The sequence below is a fragment of the Dreissena polymorpha genome, chromosome 1 (assembly GCF_020536995.1).
Source record: "Dreissena polymorpha isolate Duluth1 chromosome 1, UMN_Dpol_1.0, whole genome shotgun sequence".
Lineage (NCBI taxonomy): Eukaryota > Metazoa > Mollusca > Bivalvia > Myida > Dreissenidae > Dreissena > Dreissena polymorpha.
In genome coordinates this window covers 201785662-201809954 of record NC_068355.1, presented here as the reverse complement: position 1 = coordinate 201809954, position 24293 = coordinate 201785662, and the positions used below count along the sequence as shown (strand labels likewise).

Sequence of the window (24293 nt, the reverse complement as noted above, 5' to 3'; positions counted from 1 at the left end):
CACGATTGTTTGTTCAAACTGAACACGCTAGTTCTGCTACGTTCTGTTTAATAAAGGACATACATGAAATCATTATTGTTTGTTCAACTGAACACGCTATTTTTTATATGTTCTGTTAAATAAAGGACATACTTTAAATCATGATTGTTTGTTCAACGGAACACGATTGTTCTGATATGTTTTGTTAAATAAGAGACTTACCTTATATCACGAATGTTTGTTCAAACTGAACTTAAATAAAGGACTTACTTTATATCACGATTGTTTGTTCAAACTGAACACGCTATTTCTGATATGTTCTGTTAAGTATAGGACATACTTAAATCATTATTGTTTGTTCAAACTGGACACGCTAGTTCTGATATGTTCTGTTAAATAAAGGACTTACTTTATATCACGATTGTTTGTTCAAACTGAACACGCTAGTTCTGATATGTTCAGTTAAATAAAGGACATACTTTAAATCAAGATTGTTTGTTCAATTGAACACGCTAGTTCTGATATGTTCTGTTAGATAAAGGACATACTTTAAATCATGATTGTTTTTTTCCAACGGAACACGCTTGTTCTGATACGCTCTGTTAAATAACGGACTTACTTTATATCACGATTGTTTGTTCAAACTGATCCCAATAGTGCTGATATTTTTTGTAAATACTTTATATCACGATTGTATTTTCAAACTAATCACGCTAGTTCTGATATGTTCTGTTACATAAAGGACATACTTTATATCACGATTGTTTGTTCAAACTGAACATGCTATTAGATGTTATGATGTTAGTAATGCAACTGTAATAAAGAATAGATATTGAATTGTTGGTATTCTTCGATACACATGCACTTTTTGCTTATCTCACATCTTAGCCGTTACTATTGTGTATTGTAAACTTCACTTACTCTGAACATGGGCATCAGTTATTGCTTTAAAAAAATGCATATTATTTAACTTATATGTGCCTTACTAGCAGTGGCCAAACGGACAAATTGTTTCAATTCTCAGCTGTTGGCAATAGCATCATCATCAACATTCGCGTTTGTTTATCTAACCACGTTTGTTTCTCCTATTACAGACGCGATGGCACAAATGAACGCGGGTATATCCAAATCCAAGCTACATGTACATCAGTGCGAGTTTTGTGAGAAGGTGTTCGCAGGCCGCGTTCTGCTGGATAGACACAGGCGGATCCACACGGGAGAGAGACCTCACGAGTGCGACCTGTGTCACAAGACTTTCATACAACCCGGACACTTGAAGAACCATCTGATCACCCATGTGCGAAAGGGAGATCTGCCGAAATGGTGATCGTGTATGAACTTATTTTATGGAGATGTGATTAATATTAAACGTCTTTTTTATATTTTTGTGTCTACACAAGAAAGGAAAATCTACCGAAATGGTAATCGCGTCTGAACTTGGTAATCTTGGAGATGTGATTAACAGTTAATGCTTTTTATTTTTTTATTTTTATGTCTGCACAAGAAAGGGAGATCTGCCACAATGGTGATCTGGTCTGAATCTGGTATTCTTTGGAGATGTAATGTACATTAAACATGATCAAGCGTGAGCGGTGATCGTCTCATCTTCGCCTATCGTCCCGTCTAGGTCGCTTACCAGCTTCTTTCAGGCGTCTCGGTTTTCGACGAGTCTTTGAAGCTGTGTTCAGGCCTTGCAAAAATGGTGATCGTGTCTGAACGTAATTCCCATAGAGGTGGGATTACTATTAAACGCCTTTTTTAATTTTGTGTCCGCTGTATACACGTAGAAACGAGTGCTGATTTTTAAATAAGATGCTGTTACTAAAACAGTTATCTCAAAGTGGGAGATCTTTCGAAATTTGTTGTGTGTCTAATCGGAATTTTCACGGAGATGTGTTTTACATTTAACTCCTCTTTTTAACTTTTTGTCTGCAGTATAATCGTAGACACGAAGACTGAATTAAAAAATACAGTTAATAAAACAGTTGTCTCAAAGTATTCTTTCTCGTCCTTATAAGTTTCTTTAAAACAATATAACGTATTGAAAATTTTAGCGAAATTAAAAACATATGGTCTTAATGAGAAAGCTAGACACATAATCGTCGGATCAATGTTTCAGATCAATAGATAAAAGAGAAATATAAAAATTGAACTTTTTGACCGGCAACCACTTGTTTGCCGTTTTTCTATGTTTAGTTTCAGTATCATTGACCTTGACCCGACAAGCCCCAAATGCAATACAAAGCCATGTAACATACTAACACACTTTTTCATTACAATGGCATCGTCCAAACCCAAGTTACTGAGTTGAAACTGTTGTGCTATTTTAAGTTACACTGGACTTGGCCCAACTAGCGCCCAAAACAGTCCATTGCTAGGCCTCTATGCAACCATTGCTAGGCCTCTATGCAACCAAACAGTCCATTGCTAGGCCTCTATGCAACCGTATGATATTAAAGCTGATTCAAACTTTGTTATTGAAAACTTAAGTTATTGACCGTTCGCGACATGCTTGACGCCGCAATCGCCCCAAACCCCAATAAAGATATTAGCTTAAGTAGGCATTGTTATTGGACACATCGCATGTACAGTTGTTGAGTAAAGGAAAACAGGCACGATGTGAAAGTCTTGTGAACATGCAAATTTAAGTAGACTTAAGAATATCACGATGTTTGTAAAATCATTGTTTCTTAAAATAAATTGAATTATGTGTAACCCAATCGTGCTTTTGAATTTTCAATTTAGTACTTTTATCACAGTTTTGCCTTTTAATGATCTACTTTCTTCAGATAATTATAACAAGTTGTGAATGAAAACTGTGTCCATATTTTCGTGTGTTAATTTTTTCCTTTTATTTATGTTCTTTCGTTTCTTCGATTGTTTGTTACATTTATTTCTGCGACATCTCTCATTTACATGTAAAGACTTTTGTTGATTGAACATGTGCAAATATTGAATTGTGTTTGCCTAGAATGTTTTGCGCTGATAGAGTGAGCTTTTGTGACCGCCTTGTGTCCGTCGTTAATTGTTGCCTTGTGAACACTCTAGCGGCCGCTTGAACAGCTAAATCTTCATGAAACTTACTGAGAACATTTGTCCCAATGATATATCGACCGAGTTCGAAACAGGATCACATTGATAAGTATGCTAATAGGTCAACACGTTTTGAACACTTTGAGACCACATAAATTGTAAAATCATTTATACCGTTGAGTGTTTCTCGAGTGATGTCGAAACTGGTTCACGTGTGATCGAACACTAGGTCACAATGTATATTGAAAAACATTTGGAATACTACTTGTTCAGTTTAGTTCCTTTGGGTCTTATGCGAGCGCCATAAAGCTTTTGGCCCTCATGTTTTAATTTCTATCAAGGCTCTTTAATAGATTCCATGTTCCAAACACCAGCTTACTTAAAACACATTAAATATTGCATAATTTCAGCACATGCTACGATTTCATCCGGTTATGTACGTGATCACACAGATAGTGTATTCCTAGGTTTTGTATTTGCTGTTGCTACGTTATGTCATTCATATTATTCAAATGTGTTAAATTGTAATATATTGATAAAAATATGTTACAATAATACAAAATAGGCAAGAAAAATTATACATTGAAGACGAATTATATAAAATGCAGCAAAGACAAATTAGCGCCCCGAGCCGATTGTGACGAAGATATTTCGTACATATTTTGCTACATTAACCGAAGCATTCGTCTTTTGTATTTGGATCGGAGTAAGTGTTCGTGTGTCGTATGAATAAATATCGTCGCAGGAAATTAAAATGATCTTTAAAGCTAAATTTAGATTTACATCGTACATGGCGATCTCGACTGTACAGGCATTTTCGATTTCATAGTTAAATATCTGGCTTATTTCGCATTTTCGACACTTGTTCTTCTTAACTTTTATTTTAATTTATATTGAAATGTATGTATAATAAGTTGTTTACACATTTTATATTAATTCATAAATATTTGACAAAATCGTGCATACTCGCTTTAAGCACAGTTTTTCTGGTAAAGGGCTTACCTACAAACGCTATATGTTTGTATTTATGTATTTTGCGTCTGTACTGAGGAGCCATGGTATTTTTTCAGGCGCCTGTGCGCACTGCGGCAAGTTGTTCGTGAGCAAGGCCAAGTTGAGGCGTCACATGTTGATCCACACGGGCGAGAAACCGTTCACGTGTAACGTCTGTCAGCGAGGCTTCAACCAAAAGGGAAACATGAAGATACACATGATTAGCCATTTTAAGTAAAATGCATCAAGATTATTCTGAACTTAAAATTTTTGTTTGTTTTATAGCATATTATTTGTGTTTGTTCCTGTGCGTGTGAAATGTGTGTATGTATCTGTGCACTTGTATGCATGGATTGTATCGACCTCCTGTATTACATGGATTGTATCGACCTCCTGTATTACATGGATTGTATCGACCTCCTGTATAACATGGATTGTATCGACCTCCTGTATAACATGGTTTGTATCGACCTCCTGTATAACATGGATTGTATCGACCTTCTGTATAACAAAAAACATGCACTTGTAATATAGCAAATAATGGATTGTATCGACCTCCTGTATCACAAAGCATGCACCTGTAATATATACTTGTATGCATGGATTGTATCGACCTCCTGTATAACAAAACATGCACTTGTAATATATCAAATAATGTCAACGCATTGTAAAAGTAACTAAAAATATACTAACAAATTAAAATGTGAACAAACAAAAAAATTGTATTAACCAATGTATCATAAGAAAGTCGTATCTAGCCAGAGGCTATATTCGAATAACTTTTGTTTGGAGTTGTAAATGTTGATGAACATTTATTTGTAAAATATAATACCCATGATCAGCCATTTTAAGAAACATTTGTCCTTATATAGTCGTTCCTGGCCAATAACTATATTCGAATAACTTTATTTACGATTACAATACGTTTGTCTATATGTTTATGCTCGGTTGTTTTTTGTAAAAACTGTAAATACACATGATTAGCCTTTTCAATTAAAATCTTCATGATATAGGCGTTTCCAGCCAATAACTATATTTAAATAACTTGTGTTACGATTTAAATATGTTAATTGATATGTTCTTGCATAGCCATGTGCAACCTATTGAGATGTATGGATACATGCGTTTATTTTCAATAATAAATATGCAATATTTAATTGGCGCAGTTCACTATTAAATTGTTCAATCACTTATTCAGAACATTTGGAGATGTCTTTCTTGTAAAATGTAAACACGGTACGACTGTGAATATCAAAACAGTGAGTGACAAAGTTATCTGGGCTGAAAATAGTTTCGTTTTTAAGTCAACCCATTTATGCCTAGCGTCTAGAAAAAAAAGGCCTTGGCAAACAGCGTAGACCCAGATGAGACGCCGCATGATGCGGCGTCTCATCAGGGTCTGCGCCGTTTGCTTAAATGAATTTCTGTAGGAAATATTATAAATATATAAATAAATATACTAGACAACCCTAATTTTGGAAATAAATTGATCCAATTTAGAAGGATGGGAGAGTCCACTAGGCATAAACGGGTTAATATAAAGCTGAAAGTTTACTGTTGGAAAGCATATTAAATTGTAAACTCGTCTCGGTAACATACAATTCATATAGAAACTAGACTTGAGTTCAACACAGGGTTCGATGGGTTAAAAAATAACCATTTACCCATAAAATATATCTGCCAATCAAAATGGCATATGTCTTTATGAAATAATGTTGATATCCGTTCACTGGTACATGATGCATGGCGTTTTTTTTCTGTCCCACTTGGGAATATATCATCGTGTTCACTGTTTCTAAATATGTTGGGGCGGGGTTGGCCGGTGTCAGACATGGATTCTCATTATTAAAAAAAGATCGAGAACGAATTGGGCTGTGCATTGTATTTGAACTTAATGCATATGTATATTATACTTAACTTACTTTACCTGAGATTTTGTATGTGTTGGGTGGGATCAATATTGGCATTTGTTAACACAGAAAATTGGTTTCTGCTAATTTACGAATTAAATCTTGTAATGCAACTCTTAACTTTCCTTGTATCGATTAAGTGCATTCGATTGTGAATAGGGTAATTACGGTCAAATGACATCCTTACTAAAGTAGAAAGACCGCTTCCGATCAATCACTCGCGAAGTACTTGAGAAGATTCAATGAAATGGCACGCTTATATACACGTATTTTGAGTTTTGAGACCTTGCTTTTGATTGGTTAGGTTGTCCTCACGAGGAGATTACCGATACTTATTTAAAAATAGAAAAAAATGGATTCTATAAAAAAAAATGGCGTCATCTCAATAACTAAGAAACACAGTTTCCAATTATGTTGTTATTTTTCAGGTAACTTGTGCAATATCTGTGGGAAGAATTTCTCTCGACCGGCCTTACTGCACCGACACAAGAGGATACACACGGGCGAACGGCCATACGAGTGCAGACTGTGTGTAAAGCGCTTCACACAAAAAGGGAACTTGAAAGTGCATATGCTGACCCATGTTGATGTGACGCAAAAATGACCACGCCTTATGCACAGCATTGAACGTTTGCCATGACTTTACAAATTAAATCTTTAACGTCAAAGTTTTTTCCTCGCTTTAATTGTAGGTGATTTCGTTTCGTGTTTCTATGTTTATTTGAATATTTTTTTTTTGTAATGAGTAATTCATATTGCAATGCTATATTTTGTCTTATGCATATAATATGGCATTGTTAAGAACATATAGTTTGTTGTTTTGAAAATCCTTTTTTTAAACCATAGAATCGTTTACGCCGTTTAAAATAGTCTCAGTATATTTATGTCATGTCTACTTATGCCCCCCTTCGAAGAAGAGGGGGTATATTGCTTTGCTCATGTCGGTCCGTCCGTCCGTCCACCAGGTGGTTGTCATACGATAACTCAAGAACGCTTGGACCTAGGATCATGAAACTTCATAGGTACATTGATCATGACTCGCATATGACCTCTATTGATTTAGAGGTCACTAGGTCAAAGGTCAAGGTCACGGTGACTCGAAATAGTAAAATGGTTTTTGAATGATAACTCAAGAATGCATACGCGGCCAACAGGGCACACTTTGAACAATATTACTGAAGCAACTGGTCTGTAATCCTAAATCTATAATTATCAGTCCAATGAAACATCATCCTTTTAGTAAAATACAGTGGATCAGTAAAAATATTATCAGAATATGAGATTTTTTGTATATTTTGTATAATAAATATTGTGTTAATGTTTAATTTTGTTGATTAATATAAATATAATCAGGACAGGGGAGGTAATACACAATTATATCTTTGTTATATACAGGGGAAACAAATGCAAGAAGTTTAAATTTATTGTTACTGCATTTGCCTCCCTTGTAATATATTTAAATTTTACCAAATGTAAGGCTAACTGCATTTTTGTAATGAATACTACTACTACTACTACTACTGCTGCTGCTGCTGCTGCTGCCACTGCTGCTGCTGCTACTACTACTACTACTACTACTACTACTACTACTACTACTTCTTCTACTACTGCTACTACTACTACTACTACTACTACTACTACTACTACTACTACTACTACTACTACTACTCTACTACTACTACTACTACTACTACTACTACTACTACTACTACTACTACTACTACTACTCTACTCCTGCTACTGCTACTACTACTATTACTTCTTCTAATGCTACTACTACTACTACTGCTACTACTACTACTACTACTACTACTACTACTACTACTACTACTACTACTACTACTACTACTACTACTACTACTACACTACTACTACTACTACTACACTTCTACTACTACACTACTACACTACTACTACTACTACTACTACTACTACTACTACTACTACTACTACTACTACTACTACTACTACTACTACTTCCACCACTACTTCCACCACCACTTCCACCACCACCACCACCACCGTTCACAGTGACAAAAAACGTATTCACACAATGGCTGCTACTACAATTTATAGCCCATATAGGGGGGCATGCATGTTTTACAAACAGCCCTTGTTTAATCCTCTTTATTTGACCCCCATCCTATTGTGGCCAAAGCGCTGCGGACCCTTATCAGCTGATAAATAGCAGAGATTTCCCATTTAAAGGTATATAAGGATAAGATATGTATTTGTTGACCAGTAAAATGTTCCAATGTGGAAAACCAATGGAGGGACTAGACGCTCCTTAAACAAGGGCTTTTATGAGTGATCACCATTGATTGTATGCTTTCCGTTGGTTATAGAGAAATATCAGTGAAAATTAACAGTGAAAATTATTGATAATGTTCACTGTTATACTGTGAAATGACGTCGCTTTCATGACGTTACGGCGTCATTATTTCAGCAAAAATACAAAAAAATATTCATTAATAAGCATAAAATAACAAGAAACTTTGGTGGAATATCGATATTATTTCAATGATCACTCGTGAATTAAAATCGATATTCTACCAAATCCAGCAAATATCCTCTGCTTATTGTTCTTGTTTCGTTCCCAATCAATTTAACAGGTTTAACATCACCTGAGCATTGAGTGTTATCGTGAGGCATTACGGTCCCTCCATGTTCGGCGTACGCGTCGCAAGTCGTTTCTCGTCACTTTCAGCTCATTTACCCATTTATACCCTGCGTCTAGAAAAAAGGCCTTGGCAAACAGCGTAGACCCAGACGAGACGCCGCATGATGCGGCGTCACATCAGGGTCTGCGCTGTTTGCTTAAAGAAATTTTTGTAAGAAATATTCTAAATATAGAAATAAATATACTAGACATCCATAATAATGGAAATAAATTGATCCAATTTAGAAGGATGGGAAAATCCACAAGAATTTGCGTCAGACTTTTATGAAACTTGGTCACAATATTCATCTTTACAATATCTAGGATAGGTTCGAACCCGGGTCACGTCCATTCACAACGTAGGTCAAATCTTATAAAAAAAATAATTGTTACCACTCTAGGGGCAATATTTATTAGTCTATCCTTGGTCAGAATGTAAATCTTGGATATATCTTGGCCGCGTTCGAATCCGGGTCACGTTGGTCAAAAAACCAGGTATCGACTCAAAACTGAGAAAGCCTTGTGACCACTCTTTAGGACATATTTATGTTCTTGATAAAACTTGTACAGAATGTTTTACTTTATCTTATCTTGACAATATATAGACCAAGTTCGAATCTGAATCACAAACGTAAAAAACTAGGTCACCAAGTCTTATCTTCTAAGGACAAGCTTGTTACCACTCTAAAAGTCACACGTATTACTCAATCCTGATGAACTGTTGTCAGACCGCTTATTTTGACAATACCCAAAGTCGGTTTGAATGTGCGTCAAAAAATCGATAACAAGGTCAAGTATATTTCTACTCTAGAAGGACAGTCAGAATGTTTGCCTTAACAATATTAAGGCCACGTTTAAATATTGGCCAAGTGTTGGAAAAACTATGTCACCAGTTAAATTCTTTGACAAAATGTGTCTTGTTCTGTGAACATTGGGCAAAATGCATGTGCGTAAAGTGTCGTCCCAGATTAATCAGGGGCGACACTTTCCGCTTTCATGGTATTTTTCGTTTAAAAGACGTCCCTTTTTACCGAAAATCTAGTTAAGCGGAAAGTGTTGTCCCTGATTAGCCTGTGCGGACTGCACAGGCTAATCTGGGACGACACTTTACGCACATGCATTATGCCCAGTTTTCTCAGAACAAGACACATATATGTATCTTGGACTCAGCAGCGCTCTAGTCATCATAACCCTCTTGTTGCAATTATATCCAGCAATTAGACAGACATACATTTTATTCCGACAAATACAACGGTACATAGTTTTCATACGTATATATACATATTATTTTCTGCCACGTAGAGAGGTATAATAACATAGCATTTAACATGATTAGTAATTTAAAAATATAAATACAAATCAACTTAATCGATTGCAAGAACACGTTAATTTTATCGATCTTGATTATTGTTTTCAGGTGTCCAAGGAAAGATGTGCTATGTTTGCTGTAAAGAGTTCTACGACACATCGACCTTAAATCGACATATGAGGATCCACACAGGAGAGAAGCCTTACGAGTGCAATTATTGTGGCAAGCGGTTTAACCAGAAAACGGCGTGCAAAACGCACATGCTGACACATATAAATTGAGATTCGTTTTGGGGACACTGGTCTCAATGCATGTGCATAACGTGTCGTCCCAGATAAGCCAGTGCAGTCGCACGGGCTAATCAGGGACGGCTCTTTCCGCCGTAACCGGATTTTCTATTAGATGAGACTTTCTTTTAACGAAAATTTCCATAACAGCGGAAAGTGTCGTCCTTGTTTAGCCTGCTAGGACAACATGACTAATATGGGACGAAACTTTACGCCCATGCTTTGAGACCAGTTTTCATAGAATGCGACTCAATAGATGGCAATAAACTGTTAGAAAAACATGTCATGGAAAAGAGATACTTTTGTCTCATATATATGTTTCCTACTTACAGCGGTGATTCAGTCCACCTATTACCATTCAGGCAGCGTGTGCGGGAAAGTGTTCCCATGCAGGACGAAACTGGAGCGTCACTCGACCGTGCATTCGGGCGAGAAACCGTACGGTTGCAGCGTGTGTGGCCGCAAGTTCAAACAGAAGGATTATCTGAAAGTGCACATGGCTGTCCACATGAAGGACAAGTTGTCAGACAAGGGGGCCGTTTCATAATCGATCTCACGACAATTTAAACTTACGAGAGAATTTTGTAATCTTAATAAGTAGACGAACTAGCTCGCCATGCTCGTCAAATATATACGGCGCTTGAGATGCCAATGTCATAATTAAGTATTGAAAATTTATAATCATATGATATGGTCTTTAACAATTATGTATCTTCGAAAAATGTATCGAATCGTAAATGTGTACTACGGTGTTTACTGAAACGGTCCCCTTGCTATAAGCAGTTTTCTTGAGAATAAACAGTAGTCCTAAAGACTAGTAATGCATATATTAGAATTATTGTCAAACGATATTAACCGAAACCAATTCAAATGAAGTAGTAAACACGGTTATGTAAGTTTCTACAGTTAAAATATATTGGCCGTAAACAGTGGTGTGTAACAAGCGTATAAAACGCAAACGTCTATAGGAGACGTCGTCATTATTGACGTGTCCATGAACCTATAACATTATGGCGTGTATGAATTTGTAATCGAATGAAGGAATAAGTTAAACAATGGTGTGTGACTACTTCTTCAACGACAACAGAGCCCTTTTGGTCACACGATCGATAATTGAAAGAAATGAAATGTGCCGGGGGTAGAATTCGATGGAGAATTGAAACTGGCATTTAACCGATGTTGTTACTTATATAAGAAACGAACATATGTGTCTTAAATATGCACAAGCAAAATGAATATGTATATTTTTTCGTCTACCTTTAAATTAAATTTTCCTCTATCATTTGTCGAGCCAACTTTCTGTCAGCACAATATGTGTCACAATGTTGGTTCGTTTTATGTGCGTGATTCAGTTTGAGCTTGCCCGGACTCTCGCCTTTTCAGTCATCGTTATCAAATTAAAACAATGTCACATTATTATGTAATTCGTATGTAGGCGACGTGTTCGGTAGAAATCAAAATTCGAGGTCAAATGTCAGATGTGGCGTTATACAGATTGTCTTGAATGTCTTCATTGATCATTACTTAATGTTCAAAGAGCACGCCGTTCAAAAGCACACATCGTCTCCACGCTGTGAATGACCTATGTACGCAGCTCAAGGTGACAAGTTTTTACACATTACGACCAATATGGACGTAGACATGGACGTATACATATTGTTCAGAATGTAACTTCATCATTAATATGACAATTTTGAACTTGCCACAAATGTAAGCTATTAAGTAACGACGTGTTGCGTGCGAGTCTTAGAAGTTCTTTAGCTCAAAAGTCACGGTCGCACTGCTCGCAATTCTGGTATTAACACCATGCAACGTGTGTAGATTGTTACTTCAACCAGAAATATTTAAATAACGTTCAGCGCATGTCAGTCAGTTGACATGAAGTGTTGCACACACTGCCTGCATCGGAAGCTCAATGGTCACGGCGAGACTGACATGTGGATACGGGGAGGTAACGGCTCGAATCCCACTGGGGGCATTCCTTCAATCATACTCAAAGAAACAAAGTACTGGTTGTAGTCCCAGGTAACAGAAACAAAGTACTGGTTGTAGTCCCAGGAAACAGAAACAAAGTACTGGTTGTAGTCCCAGGAAACAGAAACAAAGTACTGGTTGTAGTCCCAGGTAACAGAAACAAAGTACTGGTTGTAGTCCCAGGAAACAGAAACAAAGCACTGGTTGTAGTCCCAGGAAACAGACCCGAGAGCGTTTCAATAAGCCTAGGGCTTTCAATGCAATCGAGCTAAAATAAATAGGTTATAACTAAATTCTGACAGAATTAATCACATTCTTGACATCGGATTGGGCATATTGACTATAGAAGCCTACAGCCCTAGAATGTTTGTATTTAAACAAATACGTAATAGTATTAATAGTATGTTATACCTTATTGTAATCAACACGTTTAAAATAACTTCAGTTTACTTACTATTGCACGAAATTTAATCATTGTGAATTGTGGGATAAAAAACTACTTAGCAACTGTCCCTTATACTGTATGCGTATTCATGTAATATTATTATAATAATGTCGAACTGGTGTTGGTGTTATTTCCTGTAACTTTTTCTCGTTAAAACGTATGATTTTTTGCAGCATGTTTTGCCGTTCTGTTCTATGATTCCAAATAAATTTCATTTATATAGCCTTTTTAAACATTCTTGTCGTTATCTAAACCAATGGTGTGAAACATGTGTAAATCGTTAATATGACAAAAGTTTAAATACAATCCGGAATGACTCCTGCATTGCATAGCAAGCGTACTTCGGGAAAAACTACATATGAACGTGTGGAATTGTATTTGTTGTTATTGTGTACAAAGTTTAGCAATGGCATTTGCAAGTGTTACACACAACATACATTATTTCCTGATTCATATTTATCCAATTATCATATGTCGTCTGTTTCAGACACTGATGACAAAACGTGCCCTGTTTGCTGTAAGGAGTTTTACGACAAGGGGACGTTAAAACGACACATAAGGATCCACACGGGGGAGAAACCTTACCAGTGTCGCTACTGCAGCAAACGGTTCAACCAGAACTCTGCGTGTAGATCTCACATGTTGACTCATTTAAAGTGATCACAGTAGAAGTTTGTAGTTTCATATTTCAGTCGTGTTCTGAGAAAACTGGGCCTAATGCATGTGCGGAAAGTGTCGTCCAAGATTAGCCTGTGCAATCCGCACAGTAGTACCCTGGCAAAAACGGACTTGGCGTTAAGTTTCCTGTTGCAAAACAGACTTGGCAGAACTTCTTGTTTTAAGAAGGACTTCACTAAGCTTCCTTTTACAAAACGGACTTGGCTAAGCTTTCTATTACAAAACGGACTTAACAACGGTTCAATTCTTGTTGCAAAAACTGCTTTGAAAAGGCTCCCGTTGAACGATTATTTAAATTTCACGACTTTATTGATTGCGATTTGCCTGAAATTGGAACATGAAATTGTTAGCTTTAAGTTTTTTTAGCACCACCGTAAATCTCCCAAACTTGACCGTGTATACGTTGTTAAAACAAGTGATCATATTATCTCATAGCAGTCAATTTTCTGATCGTTATAGTTGACGGAACAGATCGCGTGTGTGTGTTGGTGAAGTTCAGTATTTAACATTGACTCGATTTGCTCAAGAATATAAAATACCACTCACGCAAACTGGATAGTTGGTTTGTAAAATGAGTATCATGCAGTTAAATAATGTTCATTACATGTAATAAATTGATATCATTCGTACATGTTGAAGAAATCTCAGAGATAGAATAAAAACTCACACTATGCTCTAGCATAATGATAATGATTCATCAGTTTTTACTTTGAGTATTTCATCTAGTTAACATTTTCATATGTACTAACTGGATCGAAACTTGACAGAGAAATCACGACACTCCATCTTATTTATACTGAAATATATAATGTTAAGTTTATAGTTCTTATAATGCGTTTAGCAATGCCGAGTATGTAATATGTTTGTAACTTTCACTATTAATTAAATGAGTCGCGTTCTGGGCTTTATGCATGTGCGTCAAGTGTCGTCCTAGATTAGTCTGTGCAGTCCGCACAGGCAAATCAGGGACGACACTTTCCGCATACACTTGATTTTCGGTAAGGAGGGACTTCCTTGAAACTAAAAATACCCGGTACCATAAAAGCGGAAAGTGTCGTCCCTGATTAGCGTGTGCGGACTGCACGTGCTAATCTGGGACGACACTTTACGCACATGCATTAAGCCCAATTTTATCAGAACACGACACAAATTATCAAACGTGTATACATTCGTTTCGCTTCATGTTTCTCACAAATGAATGGTTTATAGTGAGTGTTAAGTGTGGTGAAAAATGTTCGAGATTAGTTCACGTGATAATTACAGCACTTTGTATACAACGTTTTCTATAAAGTAAATAAAACCGTATAAAAAAACGATTAAATGGTCTTCTTGCAATGGCGTCTTTAACTACCTGAGTCATATTGATTTATCTTCTCTTATAAATCCAGCATGTACATTTTGATCAATGAAAGGTGGTATATTTGTTATATACACGTGTCTTTGAATATTATGTATACTAAACAAAACAAAATGTTTAACCCATTTATGCCTAGCGTCTAGAAAAAAGGCCTTGGCAAACAACGCCTACCCTGATGAGACGCCGCATTATGCGACGCAGCGTCTCATCAGGGTATGCGCTGTTTGCTTAAAGGAATTTCTGTAAGAAGTATTCTAAATATAGAAATAAATATACTAGACATCCCTAATTTTGGAAATAAATTGAGCCAATTTAGAAGGATGGGAGAGTCCAATAGGCATAAATGGGTTAAATTAAACTAAACCACCACACGTTGCTTAAGGTCATAAATACGACTCTGTTTGTTATTTTTTGCCTCATTACTTTCAGTTCAACCACGTCACGTGTGCGCTGTTTGCGGCAAACTATTCCCTAGCAGGGCGAAGCTCACACGTCACGTGCGGATTCACACGGGCGAGAAACCGTATGCGTGCAGCGTCTGTGACCGGAAGTTCAGCCAGAAAGAGTCGGTGAAGGTGCACATGGTTGTACACCTCAAGGACAAGATGCCCATGTGAACCGTACCCGTGGATGGCCGATGTAAACCGTACCAGCTGATGGCCGATGTAAACCGTACCCGCGGGTTGTTTATGCTGGAGATATGATCCATCGGCCTCATACAAGTGGAAACATACAGACCGCGTTCTTACACAACTGGGCTTAATGCATATACGTAGAGTGTCGTCCCAGATTAGCCTGTGAAGTCTGCACGGCCTTATTAGGGACGACACTTTCCTTTTTGTGAAATTTTTCATTTTAAAGACACTTTTTTCGTGAAAATCGACTGTAGGCGGACGTCACAGGCTAATCTGGGACGACACTTTACGCACATGCATTAAGCCCCGTTTTTGCAGATCGTGGCTCATGTGATATAGCGTTATTGATAATAATAAGGACAAAGAGACTCAAACAGTCCATGGAATCAACAGTGGGACTATATGGAAAATGAGGTTGATAATTTGTTAATCCTATTGCAGATTCTGAATGTATTAAATATTGGACAAACGTGTGGTAGGAATGCACATCAGGGCCGACAACGTTGTATACATCAATATTTGGACTTACCCATTGGTAGATTTGGACCGTTGGATTGATCATTTGAACAGCTTGACTGATCATTTGGAATTTTTGAACAGTTGGACTGATAACGTGGAAGATGTCACCAAGTTATACTGATCACTTTGTAAATAAAAACAGCTGGGCAGATCAGTGGGTTAATACGAACAGTTGAACTGATAATCTGGTAGATACGAACAGCTGGACAGATCAGTGGGTTAATATGAACAGTTGAACTGATGATCTGGTAGATACGAACAGCTGGACAAATAAGTGGGTTAATATGAACAGTTGAACTGATAATCTGGTTGATACGAACAGCTGGACAGATCAGTGGGTTAATATGAACAGTTGAACTAATAATCTGGTAGATAAGAACAGCTGGAGAGATCAGTGGGTTAATATGAACAGTTAAACTGATTATCTGGTAGATACGAACAGTTGGACAGATCAGTGGGTTAATATGAACAGTTGATCTGATAACCTGGTAGATACGAACAGTTGGACAGATCAGTGGGCTAATATGAACAGTTGATCTGATAATCTGGTAGATACGAACAGCTGGACAGATAAGTGGGTTAATATGAACAGATGAACTGATAATCTGGTAGATACGAACAGTTGGACAGATCAGTGGGTTAATATGAACAGTTGATCTGATAATCTGGTAGATACGAACAGTTGGACAGATCAGTGGGTTTATATGAACAGTTGATCTGATAATCTGGTAGATACGAACAGTTGGATTAACAATTCGGTAAATGTGGACAGTTGGAGTGATAATTTGGTAGAGGAATACGTAATATTGTTGTATAACATTCTGCAATAAATTAACCTTATTATGTATCATATATTAACGTTTTATGCCCCCGGTAGGGTGGAATATAGCAGTTGAACTGTCCGTCTGTCTGTCCGTCCGTCCGTTAGAAAACTTTAACATTGGCCATAACATTTGCAATATTGAAGATAGCAACTTGATATTTGGCATGCATGTGTATCTCATGAAGCTGCACATTTTTCGGGGTGAAATGTCAAGGTCAAGGTCATCATTCAAGGTAAATATTCAAACAAATACAATACAAGGGAAGTAATAAGCTTTAAAAGGGAGATATTTTCTAAACCTGCCAAATGATTTATTGAAATTTTATTTTAAAGCGGCGTAATAGGGGGCATTGTGTTTCTGACAATTACATCTCTTGTTGTATTGATAGAGTGTGATAGAGTGGAAGATATTAGCAGTGGGCCTGATATTGTGTTTGATATAAACAGATCGATTAAGCATGTAGCACATACCAATAGTTGAAATGACAACAGGCTAGAAATACTAGCAAATAATGCTAGTACGGGGATTGAACTTAATGCGGTATATATGTAAGTAAACAAATACTGACATACGAATAGGGCCTGATACTGCAGTAGATCTGAACCGTTTAACTGCTAGTGTGGGAGAGATATGCAAACCAGTTTGCGTGTATATTTGGGTTCATAATAATGAGGACAATGAAGCTTAAAATGGAAGTGTACGTTATCCCTTTAACTAATAATACTATCTAATATCTTCATTTAGCCGATACGCATCGACTTACTGATTTTTGTAATGATCAATCAAAACCATTGTATGCTTAATACAATTATTTCTAATTATCCACCCAGTCCCTATGATTGTGTAAATTGCTTTGTTCTTTGTAGCGGAAATCTCCGCGACGGGTCGACTCATGCGTCACGTGTGTCTTTACTGCCGGAAAGCGTTTTACGACAAGCAGCGGCTCACGCTCCACATCCGGACGCACACGGGGGAGAAACCGTACCAGTGTAGGACCTGTGGCAAGTGTTTCAGCAGGAAGGACAACTTACAGAGGCACCGGCAAACTGTGCATCACGAATTTGCGGTTGTGGCGAGTAGTATCAATGAACAGGTCCAAGAAATCGGTGATGCAAATGAAACAAGAACGCGAGCAGATCACGACGGCCTGCATGGTGCACTTTTCTAATTCCACCAGTGTGGCTACACTTTATATGAGCCGTGTTCTATGAAAAAGGGGTTTAATGCATGTGCGTAAAGTGTCGTCCCAGATTAGCATGTGCAGTCCGCTGAGGCTAATCAGGGACGACACTTTCCGTTTTTATGGTATTTTTCGTTTACAGAAAATCTCTTCTTTGCAAAAATCCAGTTTAGGCGGAAAGTGTCGTCCTTGATAAGTCTGACGACTCTTGACGCGCATGCACACGCTCATACATATTTTGTTAATTGCCAGTTTATGGTGTGAAACATCCCTTGGTTTATATCAGTGAAGGTGTAGCAGGGAATGCCTTATAGTATATGTTATCAGATCTCTGGACACGATAGAAAATATCAGTACATCAGATAAAATCTCAAACTTTTAACAGCCTTTCGTTGTGACGAATGGTTTTGTATTTACTGTTTATGAACATCGGCATTTATTGTTCCCGTTAACTGTTTGCGAAAATACTCGTTTATATAACCGTTATGTTTGCAGATCCAATGTTTAAATTAAACCGTATGGTTTGAATTGTTTTTGTGTTTCAAAATGCATACCAGCGTGTTGTAACTTATCATACGTTTAACATATTCACAAGATGAATTGAAAAAAATCACAAGCTGACTTGGAAGGCACGTTTCATTTACCAAAATCCCGCAATTTTTAAAATGTTATGAGCAGTTTTTGTAATGTTTTTGTAATTTGTATGTAACCATTTGGGAAATCCGCAAAGATATCATTAGACAAAATGTTATGAGTCAGTTCCATGATGTTTGGGAAAAATATTAATTTAAGTATCAAACATGTTACACTATAACCATAAATGGAAAACTGCCCAGCAACCTGGTGGTCGTGATTACTTTAAAAGAAAAACAAACATCGTATGGTGGTCCACTAATTAGTTTGTTTACACCATGCATTTTGGGGATCACTACCAAAACTATCGTGGGCTCTGAAAAATTATTCTTCACATTAATATAACAACACAAGCTATACAGGTTTTACAATATATATAAATATATATATATATATATATATATATATATATATATATATATATATATATATATATATATATATATATATATACTTCAAACCAAATATCACTTCACAAAAAACGGTATACCGGGTTCTGAAGATATATATTTCATAATCAATATCGCTACAATACATATGCAAAGCTCTGGAAAAAAATCACACTCAATATCACTAAACAAACAAGAGCACCGCCTTGCGGATGCAGTGGAGAGGGGTGTATAGTGTGGTGGTGTGGTCATTTATTATGCCCCCCTTCGAAGAAGAGGGGGTATATTGCTTTGCTCATGTCGGTCGGTCGGTCTGTCGGTCCGTCCACCAGGTGGTTGTCAGACGATAACTCAAGAACGCTTGGGCCTAGGATCATGAAACTTCATAGGTACATTGATCATGACTCGCAGATGACCCCTATTGATTTTGAGGTCACTAGGTCAAAGGTCAAGGTCACGGTGACCCGAAATAGTAAAATGGTTTTTGAATGATAACTCAAGAACGCATACGCCTAGGATCATGAAACTTCATTCATGGGTAGATTGATCATGAGTTGCAGATGACCCCTATTAATTTTGAGGTCACTAGGTCAAAGGTCACGGTGACCCAAATAGTAAAATGGTTTCCGGATGATAACTCAAGAATGCATACGCCTAGGAATATGAAGCTGGGTAGATTGATCATGACTCGCAGATGACCCCTATTGATTTTGAGGTCACTAGGTCAAAGGTCAAGGTGACGGTGGCCCGAAATAGTAAAATGGTTTTCGGATGATAACTCAAGAACGCATACGACTAGGATCATGAAACTTCATAGGTACATTGATCGTGACTCGCAGATGACCCCTATTGATTTTCAGGTCACTAGGTCAAAGGTCACAGTGACAAAAATCGTATTCACACAATGGCTGCCACTACAACGGACAGCCCATATGGGGGGCATGCATGTTTTACAAACAGCCCTTGTTTTAATTAGTTACCCACAGTCTGATTTAGGTGGAAATTTTTTGAAATGTTTGAGATTAAAACGAAAGCAATGTTATATGCATTGAAATTGTATTATAAAGTATATTAACATTAAACAGGTTCATATGCACAACCAGTAACCGCTTTGAATTCAAACTGCACCTTATATTATAACAGGTTACTGAGGTACATGTCTATGTTTATTCATTTGATGCACATAAATTGTTAGAGCCTGCAACAATTTTGTTTCTTGTTCAATTTCTGTACAACATTTGCTAAACGGTTGTTAAAGACGCACTTTTTAAGAAGTGTGTTAAACATGTGTCTTTTTAGATACATCCGTTTAAAACAGATCATATGATAAAAACGCACTTATGAAATAAAAGACTAACTTATGCTTAAAAAAGACGCACATCAAAAAAGAAAAACGCACTTTTTGAGAAAAAACCCACATCTGTAAATCTTAAAACACACTTCTTAGATAAAAGACGCACTTCCTAAATAAAAGACGCACTTCTTAGATAAAAACACACATTTTGCTCACATCTACACTCAAAAGCGCACTCACAGATGAAGAAAACACACAAAAAACGCACTTCCTAAATAAAAGACGCACTTCTTAGATGAAAAACACACATTTTGCTCACATCTACACTCATAAGCGCACATACAGATGAAGAAAACACACAAAAAAACAAAAAAAATCACTTAAATAACGCACTTGAAAAGAAAAAAACGCACAAAATGCGCACTTAAATGCACTTTTGACACTGAAAACGCACATATTAACAAAAAACATAGAATTAACGCACTTTTAAGTGCGCTAAATGTGTTTTGGTAAAAAGTGCGTTTTAAATTGACAAGGGTGGTCAACAGATTATTTACTGCAAAGCGGTCGCTTAATTCAAGACTTGGACATCAAAATACACTAAAATCAGCGGTCGCTGGTCGCGTAAGACAAAAGTCGCTTAATACAATATGTAAATGTAGTAAAAACGCTCTGGTGGGATTTAAAGTGGTCGCATAAGACAAAGGTCGCTTTATTCAAGTGTTCGCAAGCACAAGATTGACTGTACTTTAAATTATTGAAAAAGATATCAAAATGTGTGTCTCAAACTAAAACAATTTAGTCGCTTTGTGCAGTTACCATTAGGTTAAGGTTAAATTGTGAAATACATGAACATATACAGGCATGTACACAGGTTTCTGTAAATATCCGTATTAATAATGCACAATATTTGGTATCTGAATACAGATTCAGTGAAAGATTTTAACGTCATATTCACGAGGGAAGGTTAGTAGTAATATATTGTATACTATCACAATGAAAACAATCAATATTATAATTTACCTATGAAACTTTATGAATGATGATGATTGTTAAACATTGATGAAGTTCATGTTCTGTTAATTTGATCTTTTTAAGATACAATTCATCAGAAGTTTAGTAGACCCATGTGCTGTGTGTTGTCAAGTGCTGTAGTGAATCGTTCAGTAATGGCCTTTGGTATGATGCATTCTCTGGGACACGCACTGCTCATTGTGTTTGGTAACTCAGTGATGAATTGAATTGTGTGATAGTTTCCCTCTGAAGGTAGGGTGACTGATTGCCTTTGATGAGCTTAACCCATTTATGCCTAGTGGGCTCTCCCATCCTTCTACGTTGGATCAATTTATTTCCAAAATTAGGGATGTCTAGTATATTTATTTCTATATATTCAGAATATTTCTTACAGAAATTCCTTTAAGCAAACAGCGCAGACCCAGATGAGACGCCGCATTATGCGTCGTCTCATCTGGGTCCACGCTGTTTTCCAATGCCTTTTTTCTAGACGCTAGGCATAAATGGGTTAATTGTTATTGTTCACAGGATATTTTTGTAAAGAAATGTTGTAAAGAAATGTGATATGACGTCTAAAGAGTTCCCTAATTGTGCTTCACTAGTTACATGTGTTGAAATAGTTTTAAAAGGTTATTTCCAAAGCCCGAGTCTAAAGTCAGTATGGGAGAGGATCTGGTACACAACTCTGGTCTAAACATACTGCAGCTTCCACACTCAGAATCTCAAAGACTTCATAAAATTAAAATAAAAACAGTTAGACAGCTGGCTGTGAAACACTTGACAGTCCTCTCACACTCAGTGTTACCTGTCATCAGTGGCTGTCAGAATGGACATGATGACATCTCAGGTGATACACATGACACTTTCATAGATCACAAAACTTGTCTGGACCATTGTCTGGTATAGTTATCATGCCTGTTTCATACAATGATTCTTTCATTGATGACGTTTTTATAGATGCCAGGGAGCTGAAAATACACTATATATCAAAAAATATTTTCATTAAGTATACTGTATATTACTGTGTTCAAATGCACCATACATGTTTAACTTAATACTTTCAGAAAATATTGATCAATTCACTTTCATTGGAGAATCTCAATTGTTAAAAGATAAATCTTTTTACAAAATAATATGTTTCCAAGGCAATATTTCCCATTATTAGCTGATTCCTTAAGTCAGCTACTACCTTAATGTGCGATGTTGAGAATAGATAAAAAAATTAAGAATTGTATTTCATTCCAGTTCAGAAATGGATTTTCATAACACGCATTAAAATTCTCATAAAAATCTAATTATAATTGAGCATAATAACATCATAATTATTAAGTTGTATCGTATTCCCTGGGAGTGGAGAAGTTTTTATTAAAATAAATTTATTTGCACAACTGCAAAGTGGGGGTAAAAAATTCCTGTTGTCATTGTCAACTAGCACTGATAAATTGCGACTATTATTTTCAATATTACTTACTGTGTATGAAAATGACATCAGCTATTAGTGCCTGGCTGATTTATTACAGCTGACGTCGGTTTGATTGACATTTAGCTCAAAATGGTTTTGGGGCTGTGAGGTATACACACTGCTGTTCTATCAAGTATATACATGCACCAGGCCTACTTGGTTAATTATTAGTAGATGTTTGGTGTTTAACGGACAAATTAAGTAGTTTCGGTAAATAACTCTGGACCTATTGCATTCTGGATACATGTACTTTGCATTCTGGATTCATGTACGTTGTTCAATTTTGGTAAGTAAATCAGATTGTTATACAATTTTATGCAACTAAAAAAAGCAAGCTATTAAACACCCATGTGTTGTACTGGAACAAGCACTACTTATTTGTTTGATATCATAAGTGATATGGTACTTCCTGTTTCAAAATCATCTGTACTAAATGAGCGCAAATTAAATATAACAGCTAGCTACAACAAAATTGACAGAATGAGTAAAGTGTACTGGGAACTCAGGTGTGTGAATTTATGGCTGAGTAGATTGATTAATTAATGTGTTTATGGACTAGAGGTGACATATTTTCCTGTTACTTGTGTCACAGGGTGTAAATTCTTATTTAGTTATTTGTTATTAGTGTCGAGTAGTTTTAGGTAGCTCTGATATAAAACCTAGACTGTAGTCTTAGTTGTTTTATAGTTAACATATAGTTGAATCTAACCTATTCTGAACACGTGCATGTAACAACCAATCATTCACTTTCCCTCCGATATTCAGTTGCCTGTTGAAAGTTGTTTGAGACAGCCATTGCATTTATTGAATTGCAATATTATATTATTTGTGTGGGATATTTTGGATTCCTGCAGGTAACTACTCTAAATCTTTTATTTATGTTCTCTGTCAATTGTTTGTATTATTATTTAGGACATCTGACGGTTACGGTTGTGTTTATTAGTTATTTATTGAAATAACTTATTGCGAGTCATATTCACGCCGCCATGCAACGCTAGTCATTATTAATGTGTATTCCACTTGAATGCATACATATATTATCTTGATTATATATCTAATGGCATGTATTAATTGTTCCTATTTCAGATACCTTTATCGATCTATTAAAACTTTGAAAACATCGATTGATTCGATAGTTTTTCGTCGAACCCCAAGTACGCAAATTGCGCGTAGCTAGGCCGGCAACACTTGTAAAAAGGTGACACTGTAAATTTGTACAAATACAGAATATAATAACTTCTATTGGATGTATAGTATGGTGAATTTATGTTATTTTTCACAATTTTAAGAAGTTCCCGACTCAATTATTTACAATTTTGACATGTTCGCGACTCATTTTTGACGATGCTGGAACAGCAGCGTCCAAGGTTTGATAACCAGTAAAAAAATCTTAACAATGGCGACCTATGTAAAAGACCGAGCCAGTCCGATTGAGATAACTCGATTTTTCAGTTACTTCCCTTGGCATTCGCCACTGCGTAGGAGATTGCTCGTTGATTTTTTATTGATAACATTCTCCTAGCAGAGTTGTCGTTCGTGTTGGTAAAGGTAAATATTAATAGAACAGCATATCCTGGGGAAACAGATTCAATAAGTGTATCAGAACGTTAATTTCAAATTAGTAATTTTACATCCATTTTATTTTTATGGACCAATGAAACAACTATATATTTTCTCTATTTTGTTTGATATTTGTTCTCGATTAAGTAAACAAATTGC

The 24293-nt window shown here is 36.5% G+C and overlaps 1 protein-coding gene across 12 annotated transcripts in view; it reads left to right on the top strand.

Annotated features, from left to right (window-relative positions):
* LOC127864620 (zinc finger and SCAN domain-containing protein 10-like) overlaps positions 1-24293 on the top strand; it is a 154560-nt gene that overhangs the window by 114084 nt on the left and 16183 nt on the right. The window contains exons 5-6 of one of the 12 annotated variants that reach the window (XR_008042151.1): positions 10503-12294; positions 12361-12822. Coding sequence is in view for 9 of the 12 variants with exons in the window: in XM_052404442.1 (XP_052260402.1) it covers positions 17469-17770 (302 nt within the window). In the remaining 3 variants the exon portion in view is untranslated. Of the gene's footprint in view, positions 1-1073; positions 2937-4082; positions 4240-6343; positions 7234-9991; positions 10423-10502; positions 12823-13076; positions 14581-15053; positions 16626-17468; positions 18311-24293 lie in introns of those variants that run through there. The other 11 variants (XR_008042152.1, XM_052404470.1, XR_008042150.1 and 8 more) reach the window with 11 other exon arrangements.